This window comes from Heteronotia binoei, chromosome 19 (genome assembly GCF_032191835.1).
Source record: "Heteronotia binoei isolate CCM8104 ecotype False Entrance Well chromosome 19, APGP_CSIRO_Hbin_v1, whole genome shotgun sequence".
NCBI classification, from domain to species: domain Eukaryota; kingdom Metazoa; phylum Chordata; class Lepidosauria; order Squamata; family Gekkonidae; genus Heteronotia; species Heteronotia binoei.
In genome coordinates this window covers 30,507,475-30,523,691 of record NC_083241.1, presented here as the reverse complement: position 1 = coordinate 30,523,691, position 16,217 = coordinate 30,507,475, and the positions used below count along the sequence as shown (strand labels likewise).

Genomic DNA, 16,217 nt, shown 5'->3' with positions numbered 1-16,217 from the left:
TTCTCCAAGGTGACCAGCAGGACAGTGGGGGCTTTGAGAGCCACACAATATATGTGAAAGAACCACATGTAGTTCCCAAGCTGCAGTTTGGCCACCCCTGTCCTAGAGTGTGGGAACCATTAAAGTGGCAAGTGTGTATTTGCCTCCCTGGGCTCTCAAGTTAATAGAATCCACTGCTGTCTAAACAGTGGGAAAGGTGGTAAATTGGCATCCACCAGCACAGCACCTGACAGCGTATTTTTGCTTTCGTTACAGCTTTCATCATGGGGGACATGAAAACTCCAGACTTCGACGACCTGCTGGCTGCTTTCGACATTCCCGATCCAACCAGCCTCGACGCCAAGGAAGCGATCCAGACGGCCGGCGAGGAGAATGAGAACCATCTGAAGCAGTCCGGAATCTGCATCGACGAAAACGCGTCCCTGTCTCACGCGGCGCCAGCTTCTGACGTGCCAGTGGTGAGCGTCATCGTGAAGAACACGTGCCGCCAGGAGTCCTTCGAGGCGGAAAAGGAAGGCAACCACCTAGGACCCGGCCTGCTACACAATGGATTCCGGGGCTCCGATCTGCCCCTGGAGACTCACAGCTACAGTAAGTTTGATTCCGCTTTTATCAACGGGGACGGCTTGAGGAGCTACCCCGAGAAGCTGGAGCCGGCCAAGTCAGAGCCGCTGCCGACCTTCAGTCAGTTCAGCCCCATCTCCAGCCCCGAGCCGGAAGATGCGCTCAAAGAGAACAGTATTGTAGATAAACCGAAACTTTCCCAGACTCCCTACTTTCAACCCCATCCAATGTATATTCCTTCCGGGTCGTCCGTGTTAGATCTCCTTAGTAGGACCCTACCAGAACCAGAGCTTAGTAGGTTTATTTCAACAGGGCCCTCACTGCTAGATCTGCTTAGTAAGAAGTTGCCGGAACCGGAACTGAGTATGTTCGATCAATACTGTAAAAGAGATCCAAAGATAGAAATGCAGGGGCTGCAAGAATGTAGGGTGGACGCCGGCCAGAGGGAACGCGACAAGAGCCCGGAGAAACACGACGCGCCCGGCAAAGACCCCGCAGACACAAACAGCTTCCTCGGTGAAGGGTTGCCCCTTGGCAACTTCCACAGCAATAACCTGGTGGAGAGCAAAGGGCCTGCGCCGGAGATAAACTTCTCTTCTGCGGTCCCTCCTCGCCAGCGAATAAAGCCCGCTCATTCCAAACTGTCCTCTTGCGTCGCCGCGCTCGTTGCCCTCCAGGCCAAAAAGGTGGCGGGCATCGCAAAAGACGATCAGGCGAGTCCGGCGAAAGAGCCCCCGGGCTCCTTTAAGGACGGCGTTAAAGGAAGCCCCAAAATGCCCAAGTCACCAAAGAGTCCCAGAAGCCCCCTCGAGATGGTGAGGAAGGCCAACAAGCAGCCCGAGTCCCCTCGGAGCGTGTGCAGCGACAGCAGCAGCAAAGGGTCTCCCTCCGTGGCCACCGGCTCTCCGCCCGCCATCCCCAAGGTGAGGATCAAGACGATTAAAACCTCTTCGGGGGAAATTAAACGGACAGTCACAAGGATCTTGCCAGAGGTGGACGAACTGGGCAAGTTCCCTCTAGAATCGCCCCCAGAGAGCTCAGCGACAGAGGAGTTTGTGAAGTCTCTCCCTTCCCCAGAAGCTGGCGCGTCCATGGAAACGGAGCCGTGCAAAGGTTTCGTGAAAGCGGCTCCTCAGGAAGTGACCCTAGCGAGCCCCCAGCTAGACACTCTCATCACAGACATTCCCGTCAACAGCGCCTCCAGTTTCTCTCTGCTGGCTGACTGCAGTGCAGTGAAAGCGGGCCTCGTGGGCCAGCAGCCGAGCAAGAAGCCATCGCAGGGCCTGGCAGCGCAGCCCTGCAACCCCGCCAGCCTCCTCCCCAAGGCCGTGCACCTCGCCAACCTCAACCTGGTCCCCCACAGCGTGGCCGCGTCCGTGGCGGCAAAATCTTCCGTGCAGCGGCGCGGCCCGTCCCAGCTGACGCAGATGACGGTGCCGCTCGTGCACCAGGTGAAGAAAGCCGCCCCGCTGGTCGTCGAGGCGTTCCACAAAGTGCTCCACGGCGCCAACCCCGTGCCGATCTACGCGCCCAACCTCAGCCCTCCGCGGGACAGCAGTATTCAGTTGCCCGTCTCCGGGTATTGTTGCCTGGAGTGCGGGGACTCGTTTGCCTTAGAGAAGAGCCTCACGCAGCATTACAGCCGGAGGAGCGTCCACATCGAAGTCCTCTGCACCCAGTGTTCGGCGACGCTGCTCTTCTTCAACAAGTGCAGCTTGCTCAAGCACGCCCGGGATCACAAGAGCAAAGGCTTCATCATGCAGTGCTCGCAGCTCTTCATGAAGCCCATTTCCGCAGACCAAATGTTTTCGCCTTCCCCGACGAGCTCGTCAACGTCTTCGACGCCGCAGGCCTCGCGGCTGCCCTCCCTCTCGCAAAAGTCCCGCTCCGCCTCGGGAAGCCCGGGGACGGGAAGTTCCTCGAACCCTCAGCCCCCGCCAGCTCTGCCTCTGTACACGGACCCCTTGAGACTGATTCGCCACGGATTAAAGTGTTTTGAATGTAATAAGCAGGCGCTGGACTACGTCGCCCTCGCTGCGCATTATCAGAGGACCTCGGAAGACAGCGAGGGGCTGGTAAGTTGCTCTCTAAAGGTCTGAGTTGCCCTCTGTTGAGTTTGTGTTAAAGCCAAAGAACCGCCGACGTGTGATAAGCTGAGCACAAGGTGGGAATTGCCAAATCAGTCCGTGCCTTTGATGACAGGGGTGTCGAACTCATTTGTTATGAGGGCCGAATCTGACATAAATGAGACCTTGTCGGGCCGGGCCATGTCGGGTTGGGTTCGGCCGGGCCATGTGCATACCTGTTTATGATATAAACTTTGTAAAGGACACAGGCAAACACAAAGATTTTTTTTTAAAAAAAAAAACTTAAAACATTAACACACAGTCTTAAAGGTGCTTTCTTTGTCTTTCTCCCATGGGATCCAGGGAACTGGGCAAAGGAAGCTCTGGCTCTTTCCTTCCTTCCCCAGGGGACCAGGAGGGGGAGGAGCCTCAGCCAATAGAAGTGAGAGGGACTTGGCTCAGTAGATCTGTTATGCGATTGAGAGGGCCTGGCAAAGCAAGCTGTTATGCAGAAGGAAGCAAGAGAGGGAGAAGGAAGCAGATGACAGCCAGTGGCTTAGGGGCCTGATAGGAGCCCTCTGGGGGCCTGATTTGACCCCCAGGCCACATGTTTGACGCCCCTGTCTTAGAATCTATACTAGGGGTCCCAAACTTTTTTGAGCCTTTGGAATTCTGACCCAGTGTCGTGGGTGTAACTCTGAATTGGCTGCCACAGGAGGTGGAACCAGCTACAAGATGGTTGCCCCGTCCTATCTTCAGCCACCCAGCGAAGGCCCTTGTGCCGTGATGGCAGCTGCCGCCGAAGCAACATGTTTAAAGACTGCACAGCCAATCAAATCATCAGTGGCCAATCAAAAGACTTGCCGGAGAAAGCACCACCTGGCCCCACCCACTTTCTAAATGCATTCGGTGGCGGGGGGGCGGGGCAGAAAGGGTCTTGGCAAGCACCCCCGGGTACCACACTGGGGACCCCTGATCTGTCTGCTGTGTAAAATTTGAGACAGCCTCTGGGAAAGAGCACAGAGAGGGTTTAATGTGAAATATAAATGTGGTTCTGAGCTGTTTGGTGCCCTGAAACACGGTCAAACCGCACTGGTGCTTTATTTATTTATTTTATTTTATTATTTTCGACTTTTATCCCGCCCTCTCCGCAGGCGGACTCAGGGCGGCTAACAAGCAAATTCAAACAATACAATTGAAGTTTAAAACAATAAAATACAGTTTAAAAGATTTGTGGTGCTGTTTACTTCAAAAGTAGGCGGGATCTTACTTTCCTCTGACAGTGATCCTATAGTGATTGTAGTTCCTCAGCAGTGTAGGATGGCAGTCCTTCCCTTATTAGGTGTTAAAGTCCTGTCGAAATAATTTGGTTTTACAGGCCCTGCAGAACTGAGGAAGGTCCCGCGGGACCCTTATGGCCTCCGGGAGAGAATTCCACATTTCTGGTGCTGCCACTGAGAAGGCCCTTACTCGTGTAGAGCACAGTCTGGCCTCCCTTGGTCTGGGGATGGACAGTAGATTTTGTGTCCCTGAACGCAGTGCTCTCTGAGGAACATACGGAGAAAGGCGGTCCCGTAGATAAGCAGGACCCTGACCATATAGGGCAGGGATGGCCAACTGTAACTCTCCAGATGTTTTTCACCTACAACTCCAATCAGCCCCAGCCAGCATGGCCAATGGCTGGGGCTGATGGGAGTTGTAGGCAAAAAACATCTGGAGAGCTACCATTGGCCACCCCTGATATAGGGCTTTAAAGGTCAATACCAACACCTTGAAGCGATGTAGTTCCAATCACTGGGATAGAAGATGAGTGATTAAGGTATTGTTTCTTATAGCAGGCCTGTTTGCATGCCTTCAAGCTTTTTTTTTTTTCCCCCCCACTTAGCACCTTTTCCCTCTTCTAGCCATCTTGGGCTTCTTGGCTCTGTCCTGTGTATAGACCGCTGCTTTTGTTATAGGAAGCAAGACTTCAGTCTACAGTAATGGGTTCGCATGGGAGTGGCTGAGAGCCATACACCAGCTCAGTATCTTCCCTGGAGGTATTTCCACTGTCACTGGAGAGCCAGTTTGGTGTAGTGGTTAGTTGAGCGGACTCTTATCTGGGAGAACCGGGTTTGATTCCCCACTCCTCCACTTGCACCTGCTAGCATGGCCTTTGGTCAGCCATAGCCCTGGCAGAGGTTGTCCTTGAAAGGGCAGCTGCTGTGAGAGCCCTCTCCAGCCCCACCCACCCTGTGAGGTGGAGGAAGGTAAAGGAGATTGTGAGCCGCTCTGAGACTCTTCAGAGTGGAGGGCGGGATATAAATCCAATATCTTCTTCTTCACTTATGAAGGCTGCACCCAGACATCCAGTTTAGCCACTATTAAATAAAAAGCGTGCCTGGATATGGTTTATGTAGAATTTAATCTTGGCTTTGGGTCCTAGTTAGTGGAAAGAAAACTAGGTTCAGTTAATCCATGCCTCTGTATTAATGCATCACAGGTAACGATAGATTTAGGTGGGTGGCCATGCTAATTTGAAGCAGCAGAACAAAGTCTGAGTCCAGGGACACCTTTTCAGACCCACAAGTTTAATTCTGGGCGTCAGCTTTCGTGTGCAGGCACACTTCTTCAGATGCAGGTAACTGGAGTTAGTCTGAGATAACTTCCATGTCATCACTCTGTGTGTGAGAAAGAGTCAGGGGTACAAGTTGTGGTCAAGTGCATTTTTATTTAACTGCTGTCCTCTTGGATGTCTGCAACCAAGACATACAAAAGGTCTTCAAAACATTTGCTATTTGTGTGTGTGTATGAAGTGACGTCAGGTCGTGTCCAACCGATGGGGACTCTGTGAATGAACGTTCGCCAAAATGTCCTGTTGTTAACAGCCTTGCTTGAGTCTCGAGAACCAGTTTGGTGTAGTGGTTAAGTGTGCGGACTCTAATCTGGGAGAACCGGGTTTGATTCCCCACTCCTCCACTTGCACCTGCTGGAACGGCCTTGAGTCAGCCATAGCTCTCACAGGAGTTGTCCTCGAAAGGGCAGCTGCTGGGAGAGCCGTCTCGGCCCCACCCACCTCACAGGGTGTCTGTTGTGGGGGGAGAAGATATTGGAGATTGTAAGCTGCTCTGAGTCGCTGATTTAGAGAGGAGAGTGGGGTATAAATCTGCAGTCTTCTTCCGTGGCTTCCTTGACTGAGCCGATCCATCTCATGCTGGGTCTTCCTCTTTTCCTGCTGCCTTCCACTTTTCCTAACGTCGCTGTCTTTTCCAGCAACTTCCGTCTTTTCGTAACGTGACAAAAAGAAAATACTGCTTCCTCCCCGTAAAGCATTAACGCTGTCACTGGAGCAAAGAAATCTTAAATCTTACGAGGTTTAATAGGTTAGTGAAGTAAAGTCTAGGCGGGTTTTTATCAAAATAAAACCTGAAGAAGACATAGTTTGGAAGAAGAAGATGAAGATGATGATGATGATGATGATATTGGATTTATATCCCGCCCTCCACTCCAAAGAGTCTCAGAGCGGCTCACAATCTCCTTTACCTTCCTCCCCCACAACAGACACCCTGCGAGGTAGATGAAGATATTGGATTTATATCCTGCCTTCCACTCCAAAGAGTCTCAGAGCGGCTCACAATCTCCTTTACCTTCCTCCCCCACAACAGACACCCTGTGAGGTAGATGAAGATATTGGATTTATATCCCGCCCTCCACTCCAAAGAGTCTCAGAGCGGCTCACAATCTCCTTTACCTTCCTCCCCCATAACAGACACCCTGTGAGGTAGATGAAGATATTGGATTTATATCCCCCCTCCATTCCGAAGAGTCTCAGAGCGGCTCACAATCTCCTTTACCTTCCTCCCCCACAACAGTTAGCCTGTGTGGTAGATGAAGATATTGGATTTATATCCTGCCCTCCACTCCAAAGAGTCTCAGAGCAGCTCACAATCTCCTTTACCTTCCTCCCCCACAACAGACACCCTGTGAGGTAGATGAAGATATTGGATTTATATCCCGCCCTCCACTCCGAAGAGTCTCAGAGCGGCTCACAATCTTCTTTACCTTCCTCCCCCACAACAGACACCCTGTGAGGTGGGTGGGGCTGGAGAGGGCTCTCCCAGCAGCTGCCCTTTCAAGGACAACCTCTGCCAGAGCTATGGCTGACCCAAGGCCATTCCAGCAGGTGCAAGTGGAGGAGGGGGGAATCAAACCCGGTTCTCCCAGATAAGAGTCTGCACACTTAACCACCACACCAAACTGGCTCTCCACAGGAGATGATGCATGACTGCGTCATAGCAGGGACACTCAGAAGGGGGGATTCACCTGCTCAGGAGATGGTGGCGACTACCAGCTCAGACACCTTCAACAGGGGATTGGATAAACATATGGAGCAGAGGTCCATCAGTGCCTATGAACCACAAAGTATAGATGGAGCACTGTCTGGGGCAGTGATGCTCTGTGTTCTTGGTACTCGGGGCAACAGTGGGAGGACTTCTGGAGTTCTAGCCCCACTGATGGACCTTCTGATGGCACCTGGGTTTTGACCTCTGTGTGACCCAGAGTGTTAGACTGGATGGGCCGTTGGCTTGGCCCAATATGGCTTCCTTATGCCTCTTCTAAGAGAATATCAATCACCTACTTTTTTGGTGTGTGAAGGCTTTTATTTAAAATGATGATTGACTGTATTCTCCTGCTTGATTAATCAGCAACAACCTTCAGTCAGTTGAGATGCTTTTGGTCGATCTAACTTGATTATTCCACTAAAAATTGAAGTCCCAACAAAATGAGTTAACAAAATGCTACTGTTCAGACAACGCAGTTTCTTAAAAGCCCTAACGTTAAGTTAAAAAGAGCTCCGTGGCGCAGAGTGGTAAAGCTGCAGTACTGCAGTTGGAGCCCTCTGCTCACAACCTGAGTTCGATCCCAGCGGAAGCTGGTTCAGGTAGCCGACTCCAGGTTGACACAGCCTTCCATCCTTCCGAGGTCAGTAAAATGAGTACCCAGCTTGCTGGGGGGGAAGTGCAGATGACTGGAGAAGGCAATAGCAAACCACCCCGTAAAAAGTCTGCCGTGAAAACGTTGTGAAAGCAACGTCACCCCAGAGTCGGAAATGACTGGTGCTTGCACAGGGGACTACTTTTACCTTTATCTTTACCGCTAAGTTAAACTTCCACTCCTCCATACGCTTCCTTGGAAATGAGTTCTGCTGAGATCTGAATGACTCGCCTCCCAGTAAAAGTGGTCAGGGCGGAGGTCATGTGTTAACTTCATGCAGCCTTTTGCAAGCGTGCATTTAAACTCTCCACAACTCCGCCGCAGCAGTGGGGCTGATCTTGAGTCTCTTTTCTGGCTTTCCTCCCGTCCTGTCCTGTTTTGTTTTTGCTTGCCTTGGCTGTCTTCAGTTGATCTTGTAGTTGTGTTGAAAACCCACAAAGGAACCTTTATCTTAACAAAGGGATCATTCACAGCCCTCGTTTCTGATTGGCTGCTGGCACAGAACTTTCTCAGCAGCGATCTTTCTGCCAACTTGCTGCGTTTCTTCTATGGCAATTTGGTTTGGTAATCTAGCTAAAAAGCCACAGCCTGGGAAGTTCACACAGGATGCTCTAGGCTGAAGTTCTTGCCTGTTTTATTTTCTGGCTGTTAGAGTCGTGGCATATTAGGCAGGACAGAGGTTTTCGGAATAAAACAAAACAGATGAATCGCAGCGTCCTCCTAAACAGACAGTTTCAGAGGGCAGCCGTGTTGGTCTGTAGTTGAAGAGCTTGATTCGAATCCAGAATCAAGACTTTAGAAACCAACAAGATATTCAGTATACGAGGTTTTGAAAGAGTCAGAGGGAGCTTTGAATCTCAACAGCGTGTAACCTGAAATTTTGTTGGTCTCGAAGAGCCCCGTGGTGCAGAGTGTTAAAGCCGCAGTGCTGCAGTCCTAAGCTCTGCTCACGACCTGAGTTCAATCCCCGGCAGAAGCTGGATTTTCAGGTAGCCAACTCGAGGTTGACTCAGCCTTCCACCCTTCCGAGGTCAGTAAAATGAGTACCCAGCTTGCTGGGGGGAAAGCGTAGATGACCGGGGAAGGCAATGGCAAACCACCCCATAAAAAGTCTGCCGTGAAAACATTGTGAAAGCAACGTCACCCCAGAGTCGGAAACGACTGGTGCTTGCACAGGGGACCTTTCCTAAGAGTGTAAGTCTGTTCAGGGTGGCCCTGTAAAACTGGCAAAATCTCATCAAGCAAGGTGAAGGGGAACGAGGGCATCGGATAGCACATAAGCTGTTTCTTACTCTTGCAAATGAGTCAGTGATGCTGTGTATTCTTGGTGCTTGGGGAGGGGGGCACAGTGGAAGGACTTCTGGTGTCCTGGCTCCACTGGTGGACCTCCTGATGGCACCTGGGTTTTTTTGGCCACTGTATGACACAGAGTGTTGGACTGGATGGGCCATTGGCCTGATCCAATATGGCTTCTCTTATGTTCTTGTGAATTGTGGCTTTCGGCTGCCACTGCCTTCACTGCACAATTCATGAGCCGTGGAGGGGCCAGGAAATCTTGGTTCTGACTGCTGGCTGCTTCAGGGCCACAGGGAGACCTTTGATTCCACAGTGCAAATGCCATCTTCCAGCTGCAGTTAAGGGCACAGCCAAAATTATATATTTACAGCAGTAGCTTTCGCCCAGCTGGTGCAGGTCAGGCGAAGAAGGCTTTGAGCCGTTTCTTGGGAACAAGCGTTTCTTGACCGCTTGTGTGGAAAGCTTACTGAGAGGGAATTGGTTCCCAGTTGTTTTCCCAGTTGAGAAAAGGTGTAGTTAGCATTTGCCATGGTGGAAATTGGGGCCAGTGCAAGTGTGCTGAGAAGCCTGGGAGATCTGCATAGGGGAGGGAAAGAGCCGTGGTGGGTTTTTAAATTTTTATTTATTTGTACTCCATTTTTCTATACAATGGAGGCCCAAAGTAGCTTACATTGTTTTCCTCTCCTTCATTTTGTCCTTACAACATCCCTATGAGATAGGCTAGGCTGGCAATGTGTGACTGGTCCGAGATCACCCAGCAGTTTTCTATGACACACGTGGGGATTTGAACCTGGGTCTCCCCAATACTTATCCGACGCTCCCTTAACCAGTGCACTACATGATTGCATTGTACAATCTCATGGTATGACTAGTTCTATGGGGGGGGGGGGACAAATTGCTGCTTCAGCAGACAAAGTTTATTTATTAAAATATTCTTGCAGCACTTTTCCTTTTAACTCCAGTTTGAACCTTTCCTCCAGTCTAGAGCCGCTTAAGCTGAACTGAAGGCTCCTTACTCTAAAGCAGGGGTGTTGAGCTCATTTGTTATGAGGGCCGGATCTGACCTAAATGAGACCTGGCGGGGCGATGGGTGTACCTATTTAAGATTAGGTAGCAGAGATATAAACTTTTTAAAAGACACAGACAAACACAAGTAAAGTTTTTTTTAAAAAAAACTTAAGACATGCTTAAAACATTAGCACTTCTTCGTCTTAAAAGCGCTTTCTTTGTATTTCTCCCATGGGATCCAGGGAACTGGGCCAAGGAAGCTCTGGCTCTTTTCCTCTGTTCCCAGTGGACCAGGAAGTGGAGGAGACTCAACCAATGGAGAAAATTCAGGTTTGGCTCTGTAGCTCTGCTGTGCGATTGAGCAAGCCTTGCAAAGTAAGTTGAAATGCAAAAGGAAGCAAGAGAGGGAGAAGGAAGCAGACAAGAGCCAGTTGCCTGCTATTCAGACCCCCTCCAAAGCCCTGCCAAACAGAGAGGCCGTTCCACTGAGTTGGAGCCACAGTCGAAAAGGTTATCGTAAACTGCTCCAGGATTCTTTTGGGTAGTGAAGGGCAGGGTATAAAACCAATTCCTCCTCCTCCCCCTCCTCCTTTTCTTTTCCTTCCCTATTTGTTGGCTTTTAAAGATGTTTCTAGGGTTAACTGGGGCTAAGGGGAATTCCAGGATATGCCAGGGCCATCATATAATTTATTTACATAATTCCATAAAAGAGTCGGTAGCGACTTATTCACACACCCCGCAATCTCTCTCGAGTGCCGAAAAATGCCATTCTTGCAGTGACGGGGTTTTTAGTCAGCTACAGAAGTTATCCTGCCTGCAGGAGGCGAGCCCTTGTTTGGGTGACTCACAGCGTGCAATAAAACCAGCTGTTACCTGGCGTAGGTGGGGAAAGCGTGATGTTCCAGTAGGCGGTGTTAAGTTTATCTGAGTTTTGCATTTTCAGTCTGTATTCTTTCTGATCGAGGAAGGAGTATATCAATGATTTTTCCATTGGCAAAAAAATTTTTTGTGGGGGGAAGGTGGCTTGAGCCCCAGAAGAGACTCCTATCCCATTTTGAAGCTTTCTGCTCTGCTCCGATAGCCCTTACGGAGCTGTTGTGTTTGGCGGCTCTTCCCGGTTTCACTTTCAGTCTTGCCAAAGGCGTTAACACAGACACTGAGCTAATCTCTCTTAAATTACTGCCTAATGCAGATCTGCAGATTCCTGCAGCGTGGGGCGTTAGTAATACCATCAGTGAGCAAAAGTTGCCAGGAATTGAGAGGTTTTGCAGAAACAGTCAGTTTTTATTGGGGGGTGGTTCTTTAAGCTAATGCTGAAAAAATTTCTGGAACAAAAAACAGGGGCCATGGGGAGTCTGGGCCATGAGCATTTCATGCCCTTTTCTGCAGACAGGGCTAACAACACCAAATCTTTCCAGCCATAGCACTTTTCCTGCATCAGATCTTGAAGGCACGGATATTTTCAGTTTCAAGAACAGTTTTAGTCACGTCAGGTTCATATAAGCGCAGCCTCAGCAATGCAGCTCGCGATGACTTGGAGGATTCAGTTCAGATGCTCAGGCAGGGGTGTCAGACTCCTTTGCTATGAGGGCCGGATCTGACATGTGCGTCATAAAATGTAACACCAGATAGTGGAGATATAAACTTTAGAAAGGATACAGAGGCTAAAAAAAAACTGAGCCAGCTCACACTAACTCGTCTCAGAGGGAACTCTTGTCAGGAGGTGGCATTTCTGTTTCCACGTGCTTGATGGAAACCCAGCACCTTTCATATAGGAATGGAAAAGATATTACCCTTTTGAGCAAAAGAAAAAATAAAGATGGGCCCCGATGTCCTGGCCGAGAGTCCTCTGTGGCAGCGCATGGCTTGTTAGGAGAGGGGGTTTGTTTGGCTGCCGCTAGGGGCCCCAGAAGGCTGAATCCCTCGATTTGTACACAGATTAAGCTGAGACGTTCGTGCACGTCTTCGTGGTTCTTCCAGCATGGTGTGGTGGTTAAGAGGAGTGGTGGACTCTAATCCAGAGAACGGGGTTTGATTCCCTGCTCCTCCATGTGAAGCCTGCTGGTGGACCTTGGGCCAGCCACAGTTCTTTCTGAACTTTCTCAGCCCCACCTGCCTCACAAGGTGCCTGTTGTGCGGAGAGGAAAGGGAAGGCGATTGTAAGCATTTGGGGTCTAAGTTTTTGAGAGTCAAAGAATACAAGTAGGAACGGAGTCCTTCTATCCCAATCAGAAGACAGGAGGAGGGCTGTTGCAAAGAAGGGAGTCGCGATGCAGAGGTGCGGTGCAAAATGGAATCAACGTGATTAGTGTGGGATATAAGGATTCGAGGATCTTAATTCCTACTTGCATCTGATGAAGGGAGCATTAACACTTGAAGCTCATACCCTGAAAATCTTGTTGATCTGGAAGGTGCTACAGGACTGAAATCTTGCTCTTCTACTGCAGACCGACACAGCTGCCCTCTGAAATTTGCCATTTTATAGTGTGAAATTTATATGGATGGATGGATGGATGTATCAGGGGTGGAATTCTAGCAGGAGCTCCTTTGCATGTTAGACCCCCCCCCCCTCCTTAGCTTGGAGAAACGTCAACTAAGGGGTGACATGATAGAGGTTTACAAGATTATGCATGGGATGAAGGTAGAGTACTTTCCTCACAATATGAGAACTCGTGAGTAAGGATGTGCATTTGGTTCGGCCAAACCGTATTTACAGCCAAATCACCACTGATTCGGCTGTATACGGAATAGGCTGCAGCCGATCCCCATAGGCGCCCATTATACAGCAGCCGAATACGGCTCGCCGTATACTTACGAATGGCTATTCGGAGGTATACGGCTGTCAATTCAAAAGGCGGGAAAGTAGCTTCTGCAGCCTCAAAGGAGCTGCTTGCCTACTTTCCCGCCTTTAGTTGCTTTTTCCCGCCTCTCCCATAGCCTCCCTGTCATCAGGGAGGGGGGGGGAGGGGGAAGAGGAGCCCCAGCAGCCAATCCAAAGCATGCATTTGCAAAATGCATTGCAAATGCATGCTTTGCAGGGCTTTTTAAGGAGTCTTCCTTCCTGGCTGGACTCCTCCATTGCTGCTGTGTGTGAGAGATTGTGCTGCTGGCTGGCCCTTGGCTTCAGCTGCTGCCTGCTGCTCTCTCACTCAGCCTTACCAGACTGCCTGGACTAGAGAAGACAAGGTAAGACAGTCTTGGGGTTCTTGTTTTTATTTATTGTTGGTAAAAGGACTTTTTAAGACTTAGAGTCCCTTTACTTATCCAGATTTGGGTGGTGGTGGTGGTGGGGTAGCTTATTTGGGGTTTGGGGTTTCTGCTTGGGGAGGGGGCCTGGGGTGGGGGGTTTGCCAATTTGCCCATATCTTAATTTAGTGAGAGGACTTTTAAAAGTGCAGTGTCCTTTTACTTCTCCTGATTTGGGTGGCTTGGATTTCTTGGGGTTAGGGTGAAGGGGCTTTTTGGGGGGGAGGGGTTGGCAAAGTTCCTGTATTGTTAAAAGTTAATTTTTTTACTGTTTTAAAAGTATTCAGTGTTTGATTTGTTGCTGCTGTGTTGTGCTGCTCCTGTTACTCTTCTCTTCGGGTTCTTGGGGGGGGGGGTGCTGTTTGGCCTAATTTCCATTGTTTAAAAGGCCACTTTTGTCCCCCTTTTCCTGGTTCTGGTTTTAGGGGGGGGGTTGTTGACTGATTTGGCCTGAGCTTTCTTGTTGGTGAAAAGGCCACTTTTTTAACACTTGGCCTTTTGTGATTCTGCTGGTTTTGTTTTGGTTTTTTTAAATTACCTCTGGTTGGTGTGGGGGTTGGCGAGGGTGTGTGTGGGCTGGGTCACTTTCTTGTTTTTATAGAGTAGATTGTGTGTTCTGTGGCAGGGAAGCTGGCACCTGGGTGAGAGACCCAGAACCAGCAGGCTTGTTGTGGTTGGCCAGCTCTCTCCATGTTGTTTGGGGCAGGGCTGGAGAGCTGGCATCTGTATGTTGTGTGTTCTGTGGCAGGGAAGCTGGCACCTGGGTGAGAGACCCAGAACCAGCAGGCTTGTTGTGGTTGGCCAGCTCTCCCCGTGTTGTTTGGGGCAGGGCTGGAGAGCTGGCATCTGGGTTTGCTGCAGCCAGGTCTGCAGAGCAGACCTTGAGCAGATTGTGTTTTGTGTGGCAGTGACGTTGGCAACTGGGTTTATACTGCTTCCAGGCCTGCAGGGTTCATAGAGTAGATAGAGGGATGTAGTGCATTTGGGTCCTATAGAGATTCTCTGATGTGGTTAGGTTTGGCTTTGGGTGCCCCAGGAATTGGACCCCCTGGTCCAATTTTTTTTTGGTCTTGTGGGTTTTGTGTGGGACAGTGCCCTGAAGCTGCACAGCAGTTTGGGGGGCTCTCCTCAAAACCCCCTGCTCCCCAGAGCCACTTTTCCCACGACAATTACAATGAGGAAGTGGCTAATTGGGCTTTCCCCATCATTGTTGGCAATGGGCCTTTTGGGGAGCCCAAAGACAGGGACCCCCTGGCCCAATCTTTTTGGGACTTGGGAGGGTTGGAGGGGAGAGTCCCCTGCAGGTCCCCTGAAAATTTGGGGGCTCTCCCTCAACCCCCCTGCCCCCCAGTAGCCTCTAATTATGCCCTATGTTGCCATTGATTTCAATGGCCCATAGGGTATAATGATGGAATAGGGGCACCCTCTTTGGGTGTTCCTGGAATGGGATCCCCTGGCCCAATCTTTTTGGGACTTTGGGGGGGTTGGAGGGGAGAGTCCCCTGCAGGTCCCCTGCAAATTTGGGGGCTCTCCCTCAAACCCCCTCCCCTCTATGCGGCTTCAAATATACCCTATTTGCCATTGATTTCAATGGCCCATAGGGTATAATAGGGCCATATATTCGGTAATAGCCGCGCATCTACCGTATATGCAGCTATTCCAAATGCGGTATTCAGGAGTATACGGGGATTCCGAATTTCCCCCCCCCCCCGTATACTTCCGAATCCGTGTAAAACCAATTTTTTTTTTTTTGCACATCCCTACTCGTGAGTACTCCATGAAATTGCTGAGCAGTCGGGTTAGAACAGATAAAAGGAAGTACTTCTTCACCCAAAGGGTGATTAACACGTGGAATTCACTGCCACAGCAGGTGGTGGCAGCTACAAGCATAGCCAGCTTCAAGAGGGGATTGGATAAGCATATGGAGCAGAGGTCCATCAGTGGCTATTAGCCACAGCTTATCATTGGAACTCTCTCTCTGGGGCAGTGATGCTCTGTATTCTGGGTGCTTGGGGGGCACAGTGGGAGGGCTTTTAGTGTCCTGGCTCCACTGGTGGACCTCTTGATGGCACTTGGGGTTTTTTGGCCACCGTGTGACACAGAGTGGTGGACTGGATGGGCCATTGGCCTGATCCAACATGGCTTCTCTTATGTTCTTATGATGTAGCCCAGGGTTGGTCAACGGTAGCCCTCCAGGTGTTTTTTTGCCTACAGCTCCCATCAGCCCCAGCCAGCATGGCCAATGGCTCTGACTGATGGGAGTTGTAGGCAAAAAACATCTGGAGAGCCACCCCTGATGTAGCCAATCAGGGGTGGAATTCTCGCAGGAGCTCCTTTGCATATTAGGCCACACACCCCTGATGAAGCCACTCCTCCAAGAGCTCACAAAAAAAAGAGCCTTGTAAGCTCTTGGAGGATTGGCTACATCAGTGCTATGTGACCTCATATGCAAAGGATCTCCTGCTAGAATTCCACCCCTAGATATATGTAAGATGGCAGATAGATGGATATATCTAAAAGCCTTACCTAGGTAACTCAGGCTAGCCCAATCTCATCAGATTTCTGGAGATAATCAGGGTCGGTCCTGGCTAGTATTTGGATGGGAGGCCTCCAAGGAAAACCGGGGGCATGATGTGGAGGCAGGAAAGGGCAGACCACCTCTGAACATCTCTTGCCTGGGAAACCCTATGGGATTGCCACGGGTCCGCTGTGACTGGATGGCGCTTTCCACCACAACATGTACGTAAATATATTTAACTTAATTAATACATGTGGATGAGTGAATACACAGGAGAATTAGTAATGATGTGATGAGACGGAATTCAGAAAGACGCATATCTATGAGGCTAGGATAGGGCAGAGGTGTGTAAAGGTGTCCAGTGGAACCTTGGTGGGTTGACCTCAGTTATATCTTAGATTTTTTTTAAAAAAATAAATACAACCCCCATGGGCCACTGAAATGTTTTAAACCTCTGCAGCACAGAACATGACAAGCCACCCCCAGCAGTCCCTGCCCAAATTCCAGGCACCCGCATCTGTTTGTACACTGCAGAATGCTTCACT

General features: G+C 50.1%; 1 protein-coding gene across 1 annotated transcript in view; it reads left to right on the top strand.

The window, feature by feature from the left end:
* The window catches only part of LOC132587491 (zinc finger protein 592-like), a 54,849-nt gene that overhangs the window by 17,521 nt on the left and 21,111 nt on the right, over positions 1 to 16,217 (top strand). Inside the window, exon 2 of the mRNA XM_060259740.1 lies at positions 256 to 2,639. Coding sequence (XP_060115723.1) covers positions 264 to 2,639 — 2,376 coding nt within the window. The 5' untranslated portion in view covers positions 256 to 263. The remainder of the gene's footprint in view (positions 1 to 255; positions 2,640 to 16,217) is intronic.